At 37.8% G+C, this 23336-nt stretch overlaps 12 protein-coding genes across 12 annotated transcripts; 7 read left to right on the top strand and 5 right to left on the bottom strand.

The window, feature by feature from the left end:
• Positions 1 to 34: 34 nt before the first annotated feature.
• Positions 35 to 3343, top strand: C5L36_0A00290 (uncharacterized protein; the record flags this gene model as incomplete). Its single annotated transcript, XM_029463032.1, has 1 exon — positions 35 to 3343. The coding sequence occupies one exon, from the start codon at positions 35 to 37 to the stop codon at positions 3341 to 3343; it is 3309 nt and encodes a 1102-aa protein (XP_029318892.1).
• Positions 3344 to 3852: 509 nt separating this feature from the next.
• On the top strand, positions 3853 to 4737 carry C5L36_0A00280 (uncharacterized protein; the record flags this gene model as incomplete). The annotated part of the gene is made up of 1 exon (XM_029463031.1): positions 3853 to 4737. One exon carries the CDS (start codon positions 3853 to 3855, stop codon positions 4735 to 4737), a length of 885 nt encoding a protein of 294 aa, XP_029318891.1.
• An 89-nt stretch (positions 4738 to 4826) lies between these two features.
• Positions 4827 to 5819, top strand: C5L36_0A00270 (uncharacterized protein; the record flags this gene model as incomplete). Its single annotated transcript, XM_029463030.1, has 1 exon — positions 4827 to 5819. The coding sequence occupies one exon, from the start codon at positions 4827 to 4829 to the stop codon at positions 5817 to 5819; it is 993 nt and encodes a 330-aa protein (XP_029318890.1).
• Positions 5820 to 6799: 980 nt separating this feature from the next.
• Positions 6800 to 10537, bottom strand: C5L36_0A00260 (uncharacterized protein; the record flags this gene model as incomplete). The annotated part of the gene is made up of 1 exon (XM_029463029.1): positions 6800 to 10537. One exon carries the CDS (start codon positions 10535 to 10537, stop codon positions 6800 to 6802), a length of 3738 nt encoding a protein of 1245 aa, XP_029318889.1.
• Positions 10538 to 10954: 417 nt separating this feature from the next.
• C5L36_0A00250 (uncharacterized protein) lies at positions 10955 to 12052 on the bottom strand (the record flags this gene model as incomplete). Its single annotated transcript, XM_029463028.1, has 1 exon — positions 10955 to 12052. The coding sequence occupies one exon, from the start codon at positions 12050 to 12052 to the stop codon at positions 10955 to 10957; it is 1098 nt and encodes a 365-aa protein (XP_029318888.1).
• Positions 12053 to 12244: 192 nt separating this feature from the next.
• On the bottom strand, positions 12245 to 13306 carry C5L36_0A00240 (uncharacterized protein; the record flags this gene model as incomplete). Its single annotated transcript, XM_029463027.1, has 1 exon — positions 12245 to 13306. The coding sequence occupies one exon, from the start codon at positions 13304 to 13306 to the stop codon at positions 12245 to 12247; it is 1062 nt and encodes a 353-aa protein (XP_029318887.1).
• A 189-nt stretch (positions 13307 to 13495) lies between these two features.
• Positions 13496 to 15220, top strand: C5L36_0A00230 (uncharacterized protein; the record flags this gene model as incomplete). The annotated part of the gene is made up of 1 exon (XM_029463026.1): positions 13496 to 15220. One exon carries the CDS (start codon positions 13496 to 13498, stop codon positions 15218 to 15220), a length of 1725 nt encoding a protein of 574 aa, XP_029318886.1.
• A 60-nt stretch (positions 15221 to 15280) lies between these two features.
• On the bottom strand, positions 15281 to 16207 carry C5L36_0A00220 (uncharacterized protein; the record flags this gene model as incomplete). The annotated part of the gene is made up of 1 exon (XM_029463025.1): positions 15281 to 16207. One exon carries the CDS (start codon positions 16205 to 16207, stop codon positions 15281 to 15283), a length of 927 nt encoding a protein of 308 aa, XP_029318885.1.
• A 708-nt stretch (positions 16208 to 16915) lies between these two features.
• C5L36_0A00210 (uncharacterized protein) lies at positions 16916 to 17953 on the top strand (the record flags this gene model as incomplete). Its single annotated transcript, XM_029463024.1, has 1 exon — positions 16916 to 17953. One exon carries the CDS (start codon positions 16916 to 16918, stop codon positions 17951 to 17953), a length of 1038 nt encoding a protein of 345 aa, XP_029318884.1.
• An 819-nt stretch (positions 17954 to 18772) lies between these two features.
• On the top strand, positions 18773 to 19534 carry C5L36_0A00200 (uncharacterized protein; the record flags this gene model as incomplete). Its single annotated transcript, XM_029463023.1, has 1 exon — positions 18773 to 19534. One exon carries the CDS (start codon positions 18773 to 18775, stop codon positions 19532 to 19534), a length of 762 nt encoding a protein of 253 aa, XP_029318883.1.
• Positions 19535 to 20260: 726 nt separating this feature from the next.
• C5L36_0A00190 (uncharacterized protein) lies at positions 20261 to 21400 on the top strand (the record flags this gene model as incomplete). Its single annotated transcript, XM_029463022.1, has 1 exon — positions 20261 to 21400. The coding sequence occupies one exon, from the start codon at positions 20261 to 20263 to the stop codon at positions 21398 to 21400; it is 1140 nt and encodes a 379-aa protein (XP_029318882.1).
• Positions 21401 to 21960: 560 nt separating this feature from the next.
• C5L36_0A00180 (uncharacterized protein) lies at positions 21961 to 23295 on the bottom strand (the record flags this gene model as incomplete). The annotated part of the gene is made up of 1 exon (XM_029463021.1): positions 21961 to 23295. The coding sequence occupies one exon, from the start codon at positions 23293 to 23295 to the stop codon at positions 21961 to 21963; it is 1335 nt and encodes a 444-aa protein (XP_029318881.1).
• Between the last annotated feature and the right edge of the window lie 41 nt (positions 23296 to 23336).

Genomic DNA, 23336 nt, shown 5'->3' with positions numbered 1-23336 from the left:
ACCTAGGAATCTCGTAGATGTTTTTCGGAAAACAATGACACAGATTACCCACTTTGACCTAGGGTCTACGTTACCAGTTGCGAAGAGGTTGAAAAGCAGTTACAAGCCAAATTTATCAAAGTTTCATCCAGGAGCAATTATAAGATGCAGACTAAAGAATTTTATGTCGTATTCATTAACTGAATTTCATTTCCATTCGAATATGAATTTGATAGTAGGGCCCAACGGTTCTGGAAAATCTACATTTGTTTGCGCTGTTTGCATTGGACTTGGCGGGAAGTTGGCCAACTTAGGTAAGGAATCAATGACTACTGATGGATTTATCAAAGATAATGAAAATGACGGATACATTGAACTCGAATTAAAGGGTAAAGAGGAAAGTACTAGTGTTGTCGTTCGGACAATACTACATAGAAAAAGTAAGACTGAATGGATGATCGATGGTGTACTTGTCAATGAGAGTAGTATGAAAAAATTAATGAGAAGTTTCAATATTCAATTAGACAACTTATGTCAATTTTTACCACAAGATAGGGTATCAAAATTTGCGGATCTTAAGCCAGAAGAACTATTAAGGGAGATTGAAAAATGTTACAAAGATGGAGAATTACTCGACGAACATCTGAATATTATTCAGTTGCAGGGAAATGTTAATGAACAAGAGAAGAGGGTAGAAGAAGACAAAAAGAGATTGGAAGAATTGCGTGTGAAGAATAAGAGTTTGAAGGAAAACGTGGAGAAGCACAGGCATTATATGCAGTTAGAGAAGGAGTTGAAAAAAACGGAATTGATCCGTCCATATATTGAATATCAAGATTTGAAGAAACAAAGGGATGAGTTAAAGGGGAAATATGATGTCCTTAAGAACGACTACCAACTATTCATGCAGAAGGTTGCGCCCATCAAAGAGTCTTTGCAACATGTTGATGATGAAATGAGTTCCAGCGACGAAGCAATCAAAAAATTGGAAAGGAAAATCAAGGTTTATGATGATAAGATAGCCGATATACGAAAGTCAATTAACAAGATTAATAGTGAAATTGACCAAAATTTTCAAAGTATAAAGAATTTTGAACAACAATGTGAGTTTGCGAAAACCTCTTATTTGGATAGCAAGGCTCAGCTAAAGGAATGGGAGAAGCGACTGTCAACCCTTGAGAACGACGGGCAAGACGTTGATATTGGACCGCTCAAGACCATGAAGCAAAATATACAAAATGAGATTTATGAGATTGAAGATTTAGTTGGTGAGTTGAGAACCAAGCTGAATACGCAAAAGAGGCTAAAGACAGATATCTGTGACAAGATTACTCTGGAAAGGGGGAAGTTGAGTTCTAAAGATCGGCTTGTTTCGTTAGACAGAAGGAAATTTGGTAAAACGATAGACGCTGTCTATAAATTGCGCCAATATAAGGACAGGCTAAATGCACGGTATTATGAGCCTGCCATATTGACTCTGAATGTCAGTGATAAGCATGTGGCTCCGATTGTTGAGGCGTTGATTCAATTTACACACTTGAATGCCATAGTTGTACCCAGTGGGGAAGACTACCATGCAATATCGAGGTTTTTGTATGATGAGCAAAAGATCATGGTTTCCATCCGTACCTTAGGTAAGGATAACCAAGACATTGTGAACGATAGGATCAGTGATGACATCATCAAAGAGTTAGGTTTTGATGGGTGGTTAACCGATTATCTTAGAGCACCAAGAGAAGTTATTCAAATGTTATGTGAGAATGCCAACATTCATAAGATACCAATATCCATTGCAGGGTTGAAGACTGAGCAGAAGCAAAAGATTGAGGACTCCATTCGAAATGGATTGGATCTGGTCAAGTATGTTAGCTATGACGAGATCTATACCATGAACAAGTCCAAGTATGGACGTCAGCAAATCACAACCACCATTAAGTCGTTTCGACTTAGTCCACAAATTTTCGGAATTGGGCTCTCTGAGGAACAAAAGGGTGCTATCAATGAGAGGATCCGAGAATTAGAAAGTCGTTTACAATCAATCAATGACGAAATGGTCCGGCTTTCCGAATCGATGAAGAGTGATAATACCAAGGCAAATGATAAGCGGAGGGAGTTACAGGATGTTGAAGGGCAGATTCATAGATACAATGTGCAGCTGAAGGAACGGGACAAGATACGTCGAGGAGTTGAGAGGGCCCGAGAGCAGATGGAAGTTAAAAGGGTTAAATACAAGGAGCTGAGGAAGAGCAAGTTAGAGCAAACCCGAGGAGAAGTGTACGATAGGATTGACGGATTAGTCAATGAGAGGTTAAGAATTATGAGAGAAGATTACCGGGAGAGTATGGAGAAGAAGATGGAAGCTGACAAGGAGTATATCATTATGAAGGTGAAGTCTGTTGAGGAGAGCAACCGGGTTTTGAGTATTAAGAGACTAGTGGATTCATCGAACGAGGAGATGCAACGACTAGGGAAGCTAGCTGGAGATGCGAAGGAAGAGGTGAATGCGATACGGGGGAAATGTAAGAAGGCCAAGTTAGAAGTTGAAGAGGCCACCAGTCGACTAAGTTTAGAGGAAAAACAGGAGGTTGCGACGATGGTACAAAAGTGGATCGATGAGGATAAGCTGAGTGTTGTACAATTGAACATGCGGCTAGAACAGCTGCACAGTGAGATGGCGCTTAGCGGAGGAGGAAGGAGTAGTGGACGTGGTGTTCTCTATCAATTACAAGAGAATGAGGAGGAGATTACTGAGATTGAGGAACGGATTCCTCACATTGAGGCCCTTATTGAAAAGGTAAAGCAAGAGTTAGATGAAAAACGAACCAGATGGGAGAGTCAGTTAGAAGGGCTCATTAGTCAAGTACAAGAAGACTTCTCCCGCAACATGGCGTTCATTGCCAGTGCAGGAGATGTGCAACTCGAGAGGGACGACAATGACTTTAAGAAATGGGGGGTTGTAATAAAAGTCAGTTTTAGAGATAACGAAGGTCTCAGTGCCTTCAATGGAGCACAACATTCTGGCGGGGAGAAATCTACAACTACCGCCGTATTTGTCAATTCTCTCCAAGGTCTGACACAGACACCCTTCCGAGTAGTTGACGAGATCAACCAGGGGATGGACGCCATCAACGAACGACGCGCCCATGAGCTGATTGTTCAACGGGCTTCACAAATTGGAGCTTCACAGTATTTCCTCATAACACCCAAATTACTAACAGGACTATACTATTCCTCAGAGATGGGTGTTCATTGTATATTTGCAGGTCGATGGATACCAGAGGCTGGTAATAATGACAGCAATCCGGGAAACGCAGTACGAGAATCTGACTTTTGCCAATTAGGAATATCTCAAATGTATATGTGAAGGCATCGACGCGACGACACAAACTACAATGGTATAGTTTGATTTGTCTGCGACGCGACGGCCCGGCTCGAGAAAAAAAAAAAAAAAAAAACTGAATTGAATTGAATTGGAATGGAACGGCAGCGACGGGACGATACAGCAAAACATGCGGTGTGTCTATGGCTACGCCGGGTAACCGTTTTGTATGTTAGAGGTGCGGGGGGTACTATATTTTAATTGTACATTTTCTTTGTTTAGTTTACGAGTTTTACTATTTTTCACGCCAAACGCCAATTGTTTTTCGAGTTTTTTTTTTTTTTTTTTTTCCATGGTACTGTGGGTTTGTTAGGGGGGAAACCCTCTATGTAGTGTTTTCGATTAATTTTACCTGATCAATTTCAACGTTGAGTTTCTTGTGAAGATATTTCACTTTGGTTTTCACTTTTGGACTTTCTCTCTTCTATTTCCCCTTTGCCTTTATTTTCTTTTCCCGTTCCCTTTAAACATCTACAACCAATTAGTACATTACAATGGGTTTTAAATTCACCAGAAATTCTGCTTACTTGTCCAGATACCAAACTCCATTCAGAAGAAGAGCTGAAGGTAAGACCGACTACTATGCTAGAAAGAGATTAATCACTCAAGCAAAGAACAAGTATGCTTCTCCAAAGTACAGATTGGTTGTCAGATTCACCAACAAGGATATCATTTGCCAAATTGTCTCCTCCACTCTCACCGGTGATGTTGTTTTAACTGCTGCTTACTCTCACGAATTACCAAACTATGGTATCAAGCACGGTTTAACCAACTGGTCTGCTGCTTACGCAACCGGTTTGTTAGTTGCAAGAAGAGCTTTGAAGAAGTTGGGCTTGGACGAGACCTACCAAGGTGTCGAAGAAGTTGAAGGTGAATTCGAATTGACCGAAGCTGTTGAAGACGCTCCAAGACCTTTCAAGGTTTTCCTTGATGTTGGTTTACAAAGAACCACCACTGGTGCTAAGGTCTTTGGTGCTTTGAAGGGTGCTTCTGATGGTGGTTTATACGTTCCTCACTCCCCATCCAGATTCCCAGGTTGGGATATCGAATCCGAAGAACTTGACTCTGAATTGTTGAGAAAGTACATCTTTGGTGGCCATGTTGCTGAATACATGGAAGAATTAATGGATGACGATGAGGAAAGATACTCCTTATTGTTCAAGTCCTACATTGAAGATGACATTGATGCTGATGCAATTGAAGACATCTACATGGAGGCTCACGAAAAAATTAGAGAAGACCCAACTCCAAAGAAGGCTGAAGACAAGAAGGCTCAATACGCTGCAGAATCTAAGAAGTACAGACAAAAGAAACTTTCCAGAGACGAAAGAAAGGCAAGAGTCGAAGCAAAGATTCTCACCTTCAAGGCTTCCGCTTAAGTCATTTAGGTATTTCCTGTATAACTATTGTATACTCTCTTTACCTTGGCTTAATCCTGCCTTCTCTCTTTTCACACAGCAGTAATTTGATGGAAGACTTTATAGTCTCGTGCCCGATGCGAATAATAACATTGGCCCCAGCATACCCCCCTCTAGACTCGATTTCTAAATGCGTTCAAATGATTGAGCATGGCATTAAATCAGGCACGCCGATCCAGTTGCACTTGTATTCATCTCCAAATAAACATAAAACCATTGTCAATTTCCCCACTGTATCTTATGCGGGGAACAGGTCCTTTCTAATATACTTTAAGATTCTAAAACTCATACATTGCCAACTATTGGCTAATGAACTAATCTCTAAACGTCAGTTGTACTATTTAGACGTTGCCCTATTTGAAAAACAGGGAAAGGTGGACAAATGTGTGGATATAATAGCCAGTTCATTAAACGCAGCATTGGTTGATTTGAATATCATTCCATCTCAAAAAGGTCTCGTTTACGGTAATTTGGATGTTAATGGTTATACAATTACAAAGGATAACGGATCCGTCCTAATACCTTCAATAAGACATTTCAAGATTAGCTTCGAAACCATGCCAGATAGAATAGTGATTCTTGAGAAGGACGCCATTCTGTCTGGCTTGATAAGCAAAGATAGAGAATCCCAATGTCTTGGTAATATCATTCTCATCACAGGCCGGGGTTTCCCTGATCGTTTGACTAAATCGTTCATTTATCAATTGACAGCCCACTTCCCTCAGATCCCTGTACACGGATACTTTGATGCTGATATCCATGGATTCATGATCTTCCAGGAATACTCTAGCAAGCCAATTGAAAAAAATAGCATTGGTCCAACAGCAGCAGTAGTAGCAGCACCAAATCTCAAACTAAAGGGAGCCAAGCTCTTAGGCGATACAGACTTCCTAATGATTAACGAGCGAGATATCATATTGACCATTTCACAGCTTAAAATTGCCTCTGTCTCTAATTTAACTGGAAACCTAAGAGAAATACAAAGATCTTTATTCTTGAATGTTAAACGTGAACTTCAATTATCGGATGTTCTATTTGGATAGTTTGAATGGTTTGGGGAATTCCTCATCCAGGGCAGGCGCTTTGGTCCCCATTTGCTTTTTCAGTTCTTGCTTGGACGGTACCTTATCATTGCAGTTACCATTGTCTTCATCAATGTTCAGATTCATATCTATAAATTCATCCTCCGTATCTAGAGTGTCTAGTGTGATATCCTCATTATCAAATAAATCACTTCTATCACTGTATTGCGAGCAAGATCTAGCCGACAACCTTTTAAGAAGCCTATGGTTAGGATCACTCATCTCGTACCCTGACTGTAATTGGCTATAATCAAAATCATACATTGAATTGGTTCGTTCGTTGTATCGCTTGATAATATCCTCGCCCAAACTTCTATACTTTAACAACCAGCCTTTATTAACAAACTTATATGAATGATCTTTCCAATTGGATATGTCTATCTGATGAGGAAGCGGAGATACAACCTTAATAAGTGATCGCCTCTTCACACGGGGTAACTTAGGTTCTGCTTTCCTCTCTAATCTCTCAGTTTCAATAGGGGTTAATCGATATACTAAATATGCTAAAACAGTTATAGTGGTTTGAATAATGGTAAGTATCAATAGCGCCTCTAGTTTATCCATTGCAATGGCCTGATGTATATATACAATTGTAGGAAAGTTTTTTCGATGAAATTAGATGCCTGCATAAACAACGCTTGTATTTTCCTTCCATGTTCAGCTTTTTTTTCTCTACTTTTAGAAATCAACATTCTCGTTCTAATTGTTGCATGAAAGCGCACATTGAAATTTATAATAGTCCTTTATTAAATACTTATTTTATATATATATATATATGTATGTATGTATGAGTGAATGGGTGTGTTTGTGTGTGTATGTGTACGTGTGTGTGTACGTATGTATAGTTTCCTTTTTGTATGTGCATATGTGAGCATGTATATGCATACTCTTATGCGTATGTACAAGAGAGATATTGAATATGTTTTAGACATGCTAATTATTTATTGCAACTCCTTGTTGGATCTAACCTTAATCACATTATCAAGAATCCTCTCATAAACTTCGTCCGCATCTATATGATCCAATTCTTGTCCCTGGTATGAATCAATAGATTCAGCGTCACTAACTGCATCCTCATCGTGCACCGTATTATCCTCAATTGTTGGACTTCTTTGGTGAGGAAACGAGTTAATCTGCTCCGCTTCCTTATGATGTTTCTTTGCATCAACGTGTTTATAGATATTCTCAACAGTTGTAAAATCTTTGTTTACTTTTTTAATCAAGTCGCTGATACTTTGGATACCTTTCGCTTTCATAATAGTGTCACGTAGTTCATTACCTGATGGTATCCGATGGATCATTAAAGTTTTCTTTTCATTCTCCTTCCGAAGTCTTAATTCTTCTTCCTGTTTTGCCTTCTCCTTCTCGGCTTCTAACCTTAACCTCTCACGTTCTTCGTCGGAATTTTGTGAATCATCGGGCATGATATCGTTCTGTTGTTGAACAAAAAACCCCCATCTGTGTAATTCACCCTCTTCTTCTTCTAGCTTCTTTGCATGGATACTAGTCTGTGAAAAGCTTCTCATGAAAACTCTCTTACCTGTGGTACTATCCACAGGAACACTATCGGCATCAGCGACAACGGTATGTGGTGCTTGCTCCGCATCATTTATTAATGTTGGTCTCTCATCATTATGATAATACTCATCGTTGATGATTGGGCCTGTATCCATAATGTCCTGGGTAGAATGATGCTTTGTTAGCTGTGATGACAACCTTCTAATCATCTCCGGTCTATTACTTTTACTGTTATCATTGATATCCAACTTGCTAAAGTCTTTATTTATATTAACCTCATCACTAAAAATATCAATGATATTCTCTAACGAGTCATCTAACAAGCACAACCTCAATAAATTCTCCTTACCTTCAATGGATAATTCTCGGTTTTCACGTGCCTTGAATAGCCTATTCATCGAATTGTGAATTTCCGTTCTTAATTTCAAAGTTTTCTCCACTAATGATTTATAAATAATAATTTTCTCCTCGCCCTTAATATTAGATTGGTTCTCCAATAAATGGCCAGCAGCCTTTGTCAACAACGAGCCATCAAAAATTAGATCTTCATCCTTTAGGCTGGTTTTATTGGAAGACGTTGATGATTTGTCAAGTTCATCCTTATTATTATTTAGGAAGTTCTCCATATTTCTCATTAAGTAAAAGGCAATCCGTGAAACTAACTCCTCATCTAAATCCTCATAGTCCATATCTATATTATAAATATTGGAACTTTTAACAGCAGAGTACAATGCTAGTAATGTCTTGGCTGTGACTGTTTTATTACCTAGTAATGAGACATGAACCAATTTTGGGCATTTTTGAAAAATCAGACACAATTGAATGATGGAAAATTCGTTTAAATCATCAAAATCAAAATGCAGTCTCCTCAAGTCGGGGTAGTTAGGTAAATTTTCCCTTAAGACTGGTAAAATATCAGGAAATAAATGTGGGTTATTACTCAAATCTAAGAACCGAAGAGAGGGCAAAGTACTCAAGTTTTTGATCAACTCCGAGCATTCGTCTAATTGCACATTTGTAGAATTCAATGAGAAAAATTGTAACTGAATTTGCGAACCGTTTGCCTTCAGATCTGAGTTCAAACACTTTAATTGTCCTAATGATAAATCATTGAATGCAAAATCAATACCAATACATGTTGATTTAGGTGATGAAATCCATTTAGATAAGACATTCATCTTAACTATATCAAGCTGAGATGACGCTAAACCTAATCTCTTTGTCTTCAATGTCAATGCTTTGTTGACCAAATTGGTGAATTGTGAAGGATTCAATGAACATCCATGAATGACTAATTCCTCTAATCCACCCCTTTCAGCTAAAGTTTCTGTGAAAAGATCCCAATTTAAGTCGGACCTTAATACAGATTTATTGCTGTCTGAAGACTTTTTGACACGCTGTTGGGAAATGTCTAATTTTTCGATTACCTTGTTTTCTTTCAAAAATTTGCACAAATATTTCCAACCTTCCTGATCAATCGGTACGTTTCTCATGGATAATTTTTCCAACATTTTCGAATTTTTCAAACTTACTAAAACAATCTTCAACATTTCCGTATCAATCGTAACGTTATCAAAAATAACTGTAATTATAGGGGCGACGGCTAAAAAATCAGAGAAAGATAGAATATCAATTAAGGTGGGCCTCGGGTTTAGCATTTTTAGAACATGTAGCGGCTTGGTCTTGTCCTTTAGTTGTTTTAAAGTAGCAGGGATTGGTAAAATTTCTCTCAAGTGGCAACAACGGGTATATAAAGTTTCTAAAGAAATATCAGTATTGGGATCTTCAATCTGAGAATCAGCTGCTTCTTCAACGTTACCAAAATAATTAACATGTTGATGGAGAGGGGTATCAATGTCTAAAACATCGTCACCGTTTGATAAAAACCTAGAATCAGTGATATTTTCCTCGTCTTCTTCATCTTCGTCACTGTCAATACCTTTCAAGAAAGAACCTTTTCTTTTCTTAAAAGCAGCAACTTCCTTGGCCATTCTTAATGCGGCAATATGAGCTTCCTCTGAATGCTTCTTAGATTCGGCTAAGAAATATCTGTGCCTAGCAACCGCTTCTTCATAAATCTGAGGGTCAACGTTGGGTTTCTGATCTTTGGTCTGTTCATTAAAACTATTAGTGATTCCAATGGAAAGCTTTGGGGGTGGTGCCATCATATCTTCAGGAATGAGAACATTACCTCTCTTTGGCCGACGTGAAGGGATTTGTTGTTGTGGATCTTCAATCAATTCATTCAAAGCAAAGCAAACACGTTTAAATGATACTGGGCCCAGTTCTTTGTCCAACAGATTAGTTTCTTTCTGCTCATGAATACTTGCTTGTTGAGCTTCTGTATTGCTTGTGTTTGGAACAGTGGGTTTTGCGTATTCGCGTCTAGCTATTGGTACTGTTTTATTAGAGGTGGCAACAGGTGATGCTATTGAAGCAGAAGAAGAAGTTGAGGACTTTATCTTGGATGACAATGTAGATATGAAGGATTTTTTTGGCTTAGACTCATTTGCTACTGAAGGCGACCTCGCTTTGCCAAATAGAGAAGAGCTTCTAGATCTGTTAGCAGGTGTCGAAACTGGTGACTGAGAAGCACTATGAGCCGGTGTTCCCACGTTGGCCACATTATTATTTTCCATTGCTAAAGATAGCGATTTATGTGAACCTAATGATGAAGATACCGGAGAACCTACAACTGAAGATGTGTCAAGTTTCAAAGTACTTGACGAACTAACAGAAGATGGTTTCAAAGATGATTTCAATGGTGCATCAGGAACTTTTTGGGGTATTGAAACTGAGGGCGAGCTAGCCTGATGCTCAAAGCTCTGGTCATTTAAAGACTTTAAATTAGTAGCAGAAGACAAGCTTTCGTTCAAAAGACTGCCATTGGCAACAGGACTATTGGCACCTGATTCCTTCCCCTTAGATTCAAGTAGGGCCTTGTGTTGAGCTTGTAAAAGTTGTGACTGAACTTCTGTATTGATGGTGTTTGTTCTCTTTGTCAGTTTCTTGATTTCCCTACCTCTGAAGAGCCAGTCGACATCACCATTAGAAACCCCTGGATCAAGAAATGAGGATCGTAGTTCATTTGAGCCTAGTTCTGTTGGTACAGAACCATTTTGAGAGGTTGCGCTTGAATTTGCGCCGGTATTATTATTCATTCCTCTTTGATAGGTTTAGGACAACTTTGAGAATAAAATTTTATGAGATCTTCTTTCCCTTGCCTAGATGAGTAGTTTCCCTCAATTTCCCAAGAACAGCAGTATATAGAAAATAAAAGAGGATGATTTGGGGTTTTGTTTCACTGGAGGATAGCGTAAGAAACTGAACGGATCCACCAATAACCGTGAAAATGGTTGCCAATGGTGGAAGCAAACCGGGCTTTCAAGGAATTGCCTCGATTGATGGAAAAAAACATGTGCGTTTCCTCGGAAATAAGAAAAAATAAATTGGTAGTCGGAGAAAACAACCAATAAACGTGGAATTAACAAACTATGGAGAGAGATTAATTACTGATAGTCCATGAAGAAAATGGGATGTACGGGTACGGCAACAACACAATGAGAGAATTAGATAAATCACGCAAACCTTCCGACCGACAATTTGTCCAGTGACTCCGTGAGAGAAGATAGGGGATCTAGCGGATGTTGTTCCAAGAACTCGGGAATGATGATAGTTTCAAACTTACGTGCACATCGTTCCACATTGAGGGGAAAGGAAGTGTCCAACAAGAACACATCAGTTTCTGTCCTTTGTAGTTGTTTTATTTGTCTGTGAATCGTATCTAGTGATGAACTCACTGTTTGCGGAGCATTGATGAATTTCTCATACAAGGAAGGATAAGTTTGTCGAACAAATGGGATGATTTCCTCAATGACTTTAAGTTCAGTATTACATATTAGCTTGAAGTCATCATCCCTAAGGCCAACTACAAGGATATCTTGTCTGCCAAAGTATGCCTGGAATAGCCATTTTTCAATCTTTTTCCTAAAACTCTTGACGTTTATGCGCAAAAACTCTAAAAACTCCCTGTTGGATGTTAGCTTGGAAATGGCATATTCCTTAGCATTACTACTATAACATAATTTCATCTCACAGTAGACCTTTCCCCTGGGCGTCTTTTTGAATGCATCAACTTCAACTACAGATTTGAACGGCCATCTTCCATATTCCCCATTTAAAAGTAATTTACAATGGGAACAATCTCTGGGTGACGGTTGGCATTTCATCAAAGCCTCAAATTTCACTCCAATATAAGATAGTAATTGATTTTGGTTTGCTCTGGTAGAAGTGCTAGCGAATATTAGTTTGTTTTTGTATTGAACAACATAATAACCTTCTTTTGCGTTCAATAAATCAGAAAATAATCCATTATGGCAGTACACCTCCAAGGTGTTGTCCATTGCTACTTTTCTTTCGTAGTCTAAGAGTGTTAATAGGAGATATCTAATTCTAGATTCATTCATCTTGAAGATCTTCCTCCGATACTTTCGCCAGCCTTTTTTCACAGAAGGGTATTTAGGGTCTACTCGTTTTCCTAATTCCAAATCGCTTATTAACCTATATGGTTTCAGCTCACTTTCATCAAAGGTAATCTTCTCACCTTTTAGAGAGTACCGATGAATGATTTCCGGTCTGGATGAGAAGATTGCTAGCTGTTCCTCTGGTTTCTCCATCTCTCTATATCGCTGTTAGAAAAGAATGAAAGACAATCAAAAGTTTGTTAACCTTTAGTGGCTTCCCAAAAAAAAAATGTTTTGGTCAAGTAGAGCGTTCATTTGTTTATCGAAACAAAACCTGATATACAATAGTTATTTCCTAGAAAAAGAAGATACAAATTTCATAATTCCTATTTAAAATCCTAATAACTATTTAGCTGGGTGACTCTTTGTGTATTGGGGTATAAGAACTCTGTTGAACTGTCTCCCATGTGGCTTCACTCTGAAATTCGTACAACTAAAACGATAAACCTGAGTTTCCTCACTTTGCGTGAATGTAATCTGTCTATAAATGTATGCAAGCCTCTCTTCTAGTGTGTCTATTGATTCCAGGTACTGCTCATACGTGCCCCTCATGTCTTCTCTAACATATGGTACAATATCGTGTTGGAGATCAAATTCCCTCATCCCCATAAGCTCGAAATCTTCATTTCTTATCCCGATGATTAACTTTTCCTGTAATCCAAAGTGGCATTGGAATAACCATTTTTTCATCTTTTGGTCAAAATTAAATACTTTCTTTCTGAGATAAGACAACAGCTCAAAATTGGTCCTTGTAACAGACAATTCTTCCTCTGTTGTCTTTGGGCAAAAAACCAACTTCATTTCTGCATACTTTTTCTCGGAGCCAGACATTTTGTAGGAGTCCACTTCAACCACCGACTTATAGGGAAATTTTCCCACGTTTCCCTCTAGGAGTAGTTTACAATGTGATGTATCTTTTGGCGATTCCTGACCCGTTAACATTGCCTCAAATTTCAACCCTATATAATTTATCAACTTGTTCTGTCCCCGCCTAGTCTCTGTGCCTGCAAAGATAAACTTGTTTTTGTACAGGATAACATCGTACTTATCCTTTGTCCGTAAAATGATGTCACTGAAAAGTCCATTATGGCAATAAATCTCAAGTTCTTCTTTAACTGGATTATTCCTCTCATATTCTAGTATAGTTTTCAGCATATTGGATATTCTGGACTCCCTATCTGAAAACACCTTGGGTGTGAATTTCTGGCATCCCACCCTCAATGAAGGATAATCAAGTGGTGTTCTATCACCAATTTCGAGAAGAGGGTTTAGCTTATAAGGATGTAACAACGACTGATTGAAGATTAACTCTTTGCCTTTTTGTGAATAAGCAAAAATCACTTTTGGTTTGAATTCACCTACATGGTTTCTAAGCTGCTTTGCAACAACGGCGGCTTGTTTCTTCATCTTCCAACTCAATAAGCACTGGGGAAACTTGCTTAAAATTTTATCTATTATCAGTACGCGTGTGGAAAAGTCCTCATTAATTCCAAACCAATCTGTAAAAAAATTTGTCTAACCTGAGGATAAATCTCGATTTTATCAACATACAAAAAAATGTATTAACATAAAAACATGCATTATGTCTGGTAATTTATGCTGTTGCCAATGAAAAAGCGAACATCACGGTCCCGGTCCAGGTCGCAATCTGTGAACTATAATGAAACAGTGGTACGGCAGACCGATAGACACACTGGTCGAGGGTCATCCAACGTTCATAATAAGGTAGCATCTGAATCTGGAAATGATCAACAACAACCATCACGGCCACCACCGAAAAAACAAAAAGTAAATTACGAGTATCCAACTGTTGATAGTGCATTGTTGGAACTACCGTATCGTGGTCTGTTTGAATTGAGCGATGCGAATACCTACGAATGCATGCCTGATGAGAATTTCACTGAATTATTTCAATCGTTCGTCAATAAATCAAAAAAACCTCAAATGAGAGATAGACTCAAGTACATTTATTTTGATAACTATGAGATTGAAACGTGGTATAAATCACCATATCCGAAGCAGTATAACTCAAATTCACTGATGTATATGTGTCCGCACTGTTTATCATATTTTGCCTCGAGATTTACCTTAAATCGGCACCTCTTAAAATGTTCTTACAAATCACAGCCAGCCGGTAGAGAAATTTATAGAGATGACAATGAAAAGATATCAATGTTTGAGGTGGATGGAAGAAAGAATGTTATTTTTTGTCAAAATATATGTTTGTTGGCCAAACTATTTCTCAATTCAAAGACTTTATACTATGATGTTGAACCATTCATGTTTTATGTACTATACGACTACTCCAGAGGTGGTTTTAAATTTGTGGGCTACTTTTCGAAAGAAAAATTGAACTCAACGGGTTACAATTTATCATGTATTATGACATTACCAATATATCAACGTCGAGGATTTGGTAGTTTCCTAATTGATTTTAGCTACTTACTTTCACGGAGAGAATTCAAATTGGGAACTCCTGAAAAACCATTGAGCCATATGGGATTATTAAGCTATCGAAGCTATTGGAAACTTGCAATTATTAGGGAAATTTATAAGTTGTTGTATGAATCCAATATAAAGTTTGAAGATATTGAGGGCAAAGATCCACATTTGAAGAAATTTCAGTTATCAATTGATGACTTATCCAATCTGACGGGGATGTGTCATGATGATGTAATTGTTGGGTTGGAGCAGTTGAATTCGTTATTGACTTACAATAATGGGGGAAAATATTCTATTATTTTCCATGCAAGTTTGGTGAAATCTTTATACCAGAGTTGGAAACGAAAAACTTCGATAAAGCTGAAAAAGGAATTATTATATTGGAAGCCCGTGATTTTAGGGCCTTCTGGTGGAATCAACACTAACACCACAATGGTTTTATCAGATAATACTAATGAGGGGCAATTGATGAAGAACGTATCGGTCATAGTCAACTTTCTTAAAGATGATTTAGAAGACGATAGACCACTAGAGGAGTTGACGCTAGAAAAAGTACAAACGCAACAAATTAGTGGTAAATTTGTTGACGATACATTGGCGCAATCCTTGGTTTGTTTTCCCGGTATAAAATTTAAGAAATCAGAGGCGAAACAGTTTAAAGAAAATGGTGTATGTGATTCAACCATAAATGAAAATTCATCGGATATGATAGATACGGCAAATGTGGTTGATCTTGATGAATTAATTGGTGAATCGGGAGATGATACTGATGTTGATGACGATAAGGTTGACGATGACTACATTTCTGATGCTGAAGAGGATGATTACGAAGATGACGATGAAGATGAGGAGGATGAGGATGATATTGTTATTGACTAATGGCATAAAACTGCTTCCCTCAAAAAAAGTCGTGTATAAATTACTGTATACTAGTGTATATTAAGAATTATTATAAGAGACCAAAGTAATCTTGGAGTAATCCCACAATTCAGCTTTATTCACTGCACTAAATAAACTTTTATCCCCGCTATCGGTTCCACTATTGCTCTTTGTATTTCTTAAATTGTTATAAGTGTTTAGCAAGCTTGTGGATGGCTCTAGCTGAGGGGAATCTGCGGGAATTGAAGGACACCTAATTGTTGGCTTAAATTTTGGGGTAAAGATGTTGTGTTTACATGAATCCGAATACACTAAATAGTGCGAATCACTCTCTCCAGTCCCGTCACTACTTGAGCTTGTCTCGGATTGCATTTCTTCAAATTGCTGTCTCTCGTTTATTGGTACGGGTGTCTTGATTGTCAGACCAGTGATGAATCTTTTGTGTAGAGGGGATGGTAGTTGTGGTCGAAAAGGATCCATGGACGAATTTTCGTTTATTTGGTAGTTTGGAGTTTGGGATTCAGACAAGAGATACAAAGGAGAGCATGCATTCTCCTTATCAAAGATAGTCGACTCGCTTTCAGTACAATTACGGCAGATTGTACCGTTGTACGTTGAGTTGGCTGGACTGTAAATAAAGAGCTCATGTGTATCCCCGACAAACGGATTGAATGTTGCAGTCTGTGGTTGTGCTTCTTGATATGTCTCAAGAGCATCATCAAATTGTTGTCTAGATTGGGGAGACAATCTCCTGGTTGATGAGGAACGTTTCAATGTGCTAAAAGTTCTCTTTAAATTGGCCATTGATTTGGATTTTCTTAGTTCCTTCTTGTACTTCTTTGATCGTTCGCCATTTGGTAGTATAGCAGGAGAGGCATTTCTTGAGTTCAGCTTGCCTCCAAGATTTGGCCTCAGAGTGTCAATCCTATCCTTTTTAGAATCTCTATGGAACAGCCAAGAGAAGAATTTCATTATTGGAAGAACCATTCATGTACCGACGATATGATCACATTGTGGTAACTGGCTATTATTGCGGCAGTACTTTATATACCTTTTTTGCGTATGGTACTATGAAACACACCTGAGAACATTGTACTTCCTATGAATTGAGCCTCCCCCTCCTTTCTGATTTCACAAAAGTTTCATTTTTTTTTTTCTTATCCCCTTTCCACCACAAAATTTCGACTGTTGTAGACTGAGGATGCAGAGATATTTCCGATAGAACTCACATTACTTATGAGAAACTTTAACATCCGAAATTCCCCCTATTGAAAGCATACGTGTATATGTGTCCGTGACTCTATCCACATATTGCTTTCTTCCCAAATCAAATATTGTGAACATTCAGCAAGTTTAGAGACATATACTAAGAAAAGTCCCATATTCTGCTCCAGTGAACCTTAACGTCTTGCTTTTTGTTTCTCGCGACTGGAGAAAACAATATGAATTGTAGCAACAAAAAAAAAATATATTTTCCAGTAAATTTTAATCTGACTCATTGAGTCTAGGTTTGACTCATTTTTGAGATAACACTACCCCCAGTGATAGATAGCCTTGGGTTTAAGAGGCTTTAAATAAAATTACTTAAGGGAATAGTAATCCTTTATCTTGATTTACGGGCAGCATTGACTGGGAAGCAAATAAGAACAAGACCCAATTGCATTTTCCGATATCACTGTTCCCTTTAGCTTAACAATGCTTAATTTCACAGAAACACAACTGTTCAAGAGTAAGATCTCAATCTTGACGATTCCACGAGAAAACTTTTGGATCTTCAAGTCTGGGGTATTGGAGATAATATATCATATAATAGACTCATACGAGACCCGAAGTAAGTCTACACAATCAGATAATGACAACTATAGCAGCTCGGATAATGAAACCGACAACGACAACGAGAGTAAGGAAGAAGAAAGTGGCATGGAAATAGAAGACGACGGTCTCTTTTTCCATTTGGCGTTTACCAGGGAAGAGGTTACGATTTTCTGTTCGAGCAAGCTAATCAAACGACATTTCAGCAAGGCAATTGAACTTGACAAGGAAAGTACAGTAATAGGCGACGAGTTTTTTATTATACAGGTACTCAACGATGGGTCCAATATTGGGAAGAAGATATTGGAATTAACGCAGCCGTTGTCGTTGAACAACATTTCCTTATTTTTCATATCCAACTATTTCTCGGATCTCGTATTGGTACCGATCAAGGACAAAACTAAGGCATTAGAGATATTGGAAAATCCATACGAGCCAAGTATCAATGAAGAGGCGGAAATCAAGACATTCGAGCTATTCAAAAAAAATAATATTCAGCCTAAGATAGTACTGGATTCTAAACTACTACTTACGGGTGCACGTAGTGGAGATTATGTTGAAGTGTTGAAGCAAACTGCTGAAGCAATCAGCAGGCTCAATGTGATGAAGGATTTCCCACGTATATTTGCAATTACTCGAACCCCCACGGAGGAGATTGGATTGCTATTGCCGTGTGAGGAGAAGGAGCTGAACAACTTGCGGTATAGGAAGTCGACCATAATGGGATCACTCCAAGACTATTATTATGCGATCGTCGTTGACCTAAAGATGCTGCCGCTTGACCTGAAAGGAGTCGTTAGTGGGATAGCAACCAAGTTACTTCGGTTGCAAGTCAATGAGATGAGTTACCTCTCCTTGGGTAAGTCGGGATTGGTTTTAGTGCCCGACCTATTTTTGGACATTGTTGAGAGGGGGCTATAGGGATGACAAAGTTAATAAAAGCTGCAGTAATAATAACGTACTATTTTAAACACAGAATACCACACCTTTATGTTTTCACAAATTGAAGCTTGTACCTATTCGGCAATGTGTCGTGGACGTGCCCAACTTTGCATTTTCACATTTTCACATTTTCACATTTTCACATTTTCACATTTTCACACCTCTCTGATTTTCTTCTCTATTCTACCTCTATATTGACTCAACTCTATAGTATTTTAACTTTCTGGCACTTGAAAATAGAGGCAAACAATAGCCAAGATTTAAAAATCTAACTATACATACTAGAATGGCCCACAATGTGCAAGTACAACATTGTAATTTGCGGAGATAGACCTGGATGGAGACGGTTAAGCGCCCCAGTGAGATGCCCTTCTCGCCTAATACCATTACAGTTCGGGATATTCGCCTAAAGGGGTATTTCAGTCCGAGCCTCTGGAAGATGTTTACCGAGGGTTTCCGATGGGAGGGGGTTTTTCCCATGGATCCGGCTCGGAGTTAGTGCCGGGTGTGGGATTCATGACTGAAGTGCATGTATCTCCTTTCTAAGGTGTCTGTTATTACCGGGTTCACTATAAAGACATGGCAATTGCCACATCATCTCATCGGTTTCATCTGAGTATAGCCTATTCTGCCACTTTGCTTGATTTCCATTTCCCTAGTTCAACCTCTCTTGCTTCTTGACTTGGTTGTTTTTATAATCAAATTTTTTTTTTGACACTTTTTGCTTCTCCGGTGATCAACTCTCGTCAACGAACATATTAACTTTTATTGGCCTATTGTTCCACCTATTTCTCACTGATGCATGAAAAAATATCTCCACAATCTTGGGATGATGAGGATGACAAATTGTTGATCAAACTCAAAGAAGTCGACAACTTGGGTTGGAAACAGATAGCTGGCCACTTTCGAAACAGAACGTCCAATGCCTGTCAGTTTAGATGGAGGAGATTAAAGTCTGGTCAACTTAAAAAACCCACCAAACTCTCCAAAGTAATGTCGGGGAATAGCAACCATACAAATACATCACAGTCGTACAAGGTCGGTAAGCCTTTGAATTCTGCCTATACTTGCACGTCTGCGTATTCCGTCCCCACGTTTTTCACGAGGCCTTATCATCCCCCTCAGCTTGAACAGCTACCGCCTCCAACAAACAACTCTTGGGGAGTCGAAGAAGACATATTGCTCCGCTCTAGGGGGACAAAGGGGTTGTCCGTTGCTGAGCTCTCAATACTTTTGAGAAATAGAAGTATACGGGACATTGAAGATCGAATCCATTATTTGGAAAATTCAAACAGGAGAGACACTGGTATATGGAGTTCGCCTATGGAGCCTGAGTTTGCTATTTCGCCTACATCTTCTGTGTCAAGTATAACGTCGGCAACCATTACGCCCAATAACCCACATCTGGAAAAGATTAAACTACCACGACTCCAACTAAATAATGATAAACAATCTCAACAGAGTATAGTTTTGCCCCCATTGCATTCTCTCTTCCAATTTGAAGTGGATGAATTAGACTCACAAAGAAAACTACCCTTGCTCTCCCACATTCTTCCTTAGGTTGCTATTGGAGATACACAGATTACCCTATTAACCCTATTCCAAACGATACATTACAAGCTGTGATAGGATGATTACTCACGGACATTTTTGCTGCGCAAACCTATACCCTCTAATACCTTCTATATTCATCTCTTATATATAGTGTTCTGACATCTACTGATCTTACATGTACTGATTTTACATATACTTTTTAGTCTGCTCTTCATAGTTTCCCAACGAATGCTTCAATAACGTCCTTAGACTCTCCGCATGGACCTACAAACCAGATTTTACATGGCCTTCTCTCATCGGGGACAATATAAACTTTCGACTTTTAACATCCAAAAACAATCCTAAGCTTTGCGCGATTTTCATTTCTTAACGCAACATTAATTGCACCATTTAGACTTCTGGAAAGGAGCTGGACTTACCTTACAGCAAAAAACCCAATGCTCTCGGCCTAAATGTAAGCCGTTGATTGCCGAAACTTGATATTTTTTCCCAGTGAGATCGCACATAGAGAAATATCCCTAACAACCACCTCCTATTTATCTATTTAAATTATTTTGTCATTTAGCTATTATTTGTTTTATTTTGTTTATTTATTATTTATTATTTATTATTTATTATTTATTATTTATTATTTATTATTTATTATATATCTTTTTATCTTTTCATCTTTTTATTTATTTATCAACTCAATTTGTCAACACATGGTTGAAAAATCTTGCCAAAATTAGACAAATGCATTCAGTCAGAAACAAATTAAAAATTCCAAGATACTACGATGTTGGTGTGAATATTACAGATGCCATGTTCTCAGGAATCTATCATGGCCGTCAACATCATAGAAATGATACAATTGATGTTCTAAAGAAAGCTTATAAACACCATGTCAAAAATATACTATTAACCGGATCTTCATTGGAAGAATCAAGGAAAACCATGGAGATTATCCAATCATTGCAAAACTTAGAGGGAATACCCATTTTAAAATCAACCATTGGCGTACATCCCTGCACAGTAATGGAATTTGAGGAAAATGGCCAAGATCCTTCAAAGCATTTAGAAAACCTAAAGCAACTATTAGAATATGGTATCGAGTTAGACCTTGTAAGGGCATTTGGTGAAATCGGTTTAGATTACGATCGTTTACACTATACTCCAATGGATAAACAGTTACTTTATTTTGAAAAACAACTACATTTAGCCACAAATTTTAATTTGCCATTGTTCTTACATATGAGAAACTCGATTGATGATTTCATTAAGACTCTGTATCCTTTCCTATCTAACAAACTATTACCTAATGAAAACTTGCTGGTTCACTCATTCACCGGTAACACGGAGGAACTCGAAAAATTATTAAACTTGGAAGCCCGAACAGGTTACAGAATTTTCATTTCAATCAATGGTGCTGGTTTGCGTGATTCATCAACATTAGACATTATCAACAAAATTCCACTAGATCGTCTAATGATTGAAACCGATTCACCATGGTGTGAAGTTAAGAAAACACACCCTTCTTATAAGTACCTGCAAAAATCTCCAAATATGTTTTATCCTGATGATGATGAGAATTATGAGTTAGTTACAGAAAAACCTGAAATTAAGGATTTACTCACCAAGTTTTCTCAGAATAAGAAAAATCCAAAGGGCTCAAATATAACTCTGTTTGAATTTTTACCCATTCCAATAGTAAAATCTGATAAATTTGATAATTTCAAATACACTCATTTGTTCGTAGATTCACCGCTGATCAAATCCAGAAATGAGCCTTGTTTAATCGGATTGGTCGCCCAGGTTATCTGCCAACTAAGGGATGAATCACCTGAAGACATAATAGATGCCTGTTATAACAATAGTATGCTCGTATTTACTTAATTATCATTATAATCGTTGCTATAGATAAAAGTACACTTCATTAAAAGAAAAACTCATTAATTTAGTAAAGCCAACTTTGGCGTTAAAACGCCGCACGGAAAGATTCACGTAAGAAAGAAGCGTAGCAGTGAGACATAGACAGTAATAGGTAAATATACAAGCATGGACATATAAATAAATATGAACGCAATAAGAAAACAAACATAATGAAAGAAAAGATAAGGGTGGACAAAACACAAGTACGTAAAAAAATCTAAGCTTAATAGAAAAGTGCCTATGATATTTTTGATAAATTCAGAAATAAAAGGAGGGAGAAAAGAAACAGTAATAGAAAAATATTGTGAGGGGAGTGCAATTTCCGCAAAGTGAAATAAAGAAAGAAACACTAAAGTTGAGAGGATGAATTTTAATTTAGAAAAGATTTCGTTTTTAAAATCATTTAAAGTTGCTAGATGTGATGGATTTTTATTTTTTTTTTCTTTCGTTCTCTTTGATACTAACAAATGGATAATAAGAAAAGAATAGAATACATTATAATTATACTAGTACAGTTGGAGCGTCTATTGCTTATCATCAGTAACTTCCTTGATCTTATCCTCTTTATCGTTATCTTCGTTGTCTTCATCTTCCTGCTCAATCTTAACATCATCGTCTTCTTCCATAACACCCAACGATTGTAAAATTGAAGTAGCATTTTGGTCTAGATAAATGACATTATTATCACGTTGTGCAGAAGACGCTGCCAATAACTGTTGCAAGAAAGCAGGTGCTCCACCTTTAAGAACATTGCCATCTTCGTCATCATCATCTTCTTCTTCGGATCTAAGAGTTGATCGTAAACCTCCATTTTTATTGCTTGAGTCATTTTCGCTTGTTTCTGATATTTTTGTTGCAATATCAACTTTGTATAAGTCATTTGACAAATCGTCAGCTGTTGGTAACTTCTTCAAATCTTCGTCTGAAACTTTAGAGCCGATTCTTTTGTACCAGTCATCCAAACTTTCACCATCCTTTAAAAGTGCAACTATACAAACACTCATATTGTCACAACCAATACCAGATCCACCAGAAGTTGGAGCTAAACAAGTATTCATTAACAATTCACTGATTTCAATTAGTGATTTCTTTTCTTTAATGTATCTTCTGACAAAATCAATGACTTGCTGAGAGGATAGACAATCCCAGATACCATCACATGCTAAAACTATAAATTCATCCTTCAAAGTATCTAGCTTATGTTCAAGAACATCAGGTAGTGGCGTGACAGCTTGTTCTTCTGGTTTTAAATTTGAATCCTTAAATTCAAAATCACCAATACCTCTTGATAAAGCCAGGTTACCATTAACCCTACCCATATCGACAAAGCCACCGGCATTTACAATTCTGTTTTTTTCACCCTCATTGGTTGGTTTATGATCAAACGATAAAGGTTTAACAACACCATCAATTGACATTATTGTTCTTGAGTCACCCGCATTTGCACAATAGATAGCGTTTGGAGTGATCAAAGTAGTTGTTGCAGCACAACCAGAAGGATCTTTGGATAATTCTTCGTGATTCAATAATTCTACATCGGCAGCAAGAAAAGTGTCCTTTAGAGCCTGAATATAGTCGCCTTTCGCATAGTTTTCTGATTTAGCCAAAATCTTAGGTAGGTTTTCACCTGTAAAAATAGCAACTTTTTCGCCACCATGACCATCATAAACACCAAAGAAAGCATTTTGTTCATTCAAATTGGTTTTTCCAACAAGCTTGGACATATCCAAGACTGTAGAATGAGAATCTTCCATGGAAACTCTCCAACCTTGCATACAAGATAACCCGTAGGCAACAAAGGAGTCTCCCCCTTCTTCAGAAGTTTTTTCTGTTTTCGGATGAGATAGAATTTGACCCATTGTAAGGATTAGAGGTAATTGTGGTTAGTTATTTGCGTGCA

The sequence above is a fragment of the Pichia kudriavzevii genome, chromosome 1 (assembly GCF_003054445.1).
Source record: "Pichia kudriavzevii chromosome 1, complete sequence".
NCBI classification, from domain to species: Eukaryota; Fungi; Ascomycota; class Pichiomycetes; order Pichiales; family Pichiaceae; genus Pichia; species Pichia kudriavzevii.
This window is presented reverse-complemented; position numbering and strand designations above follow the sequence as displayed.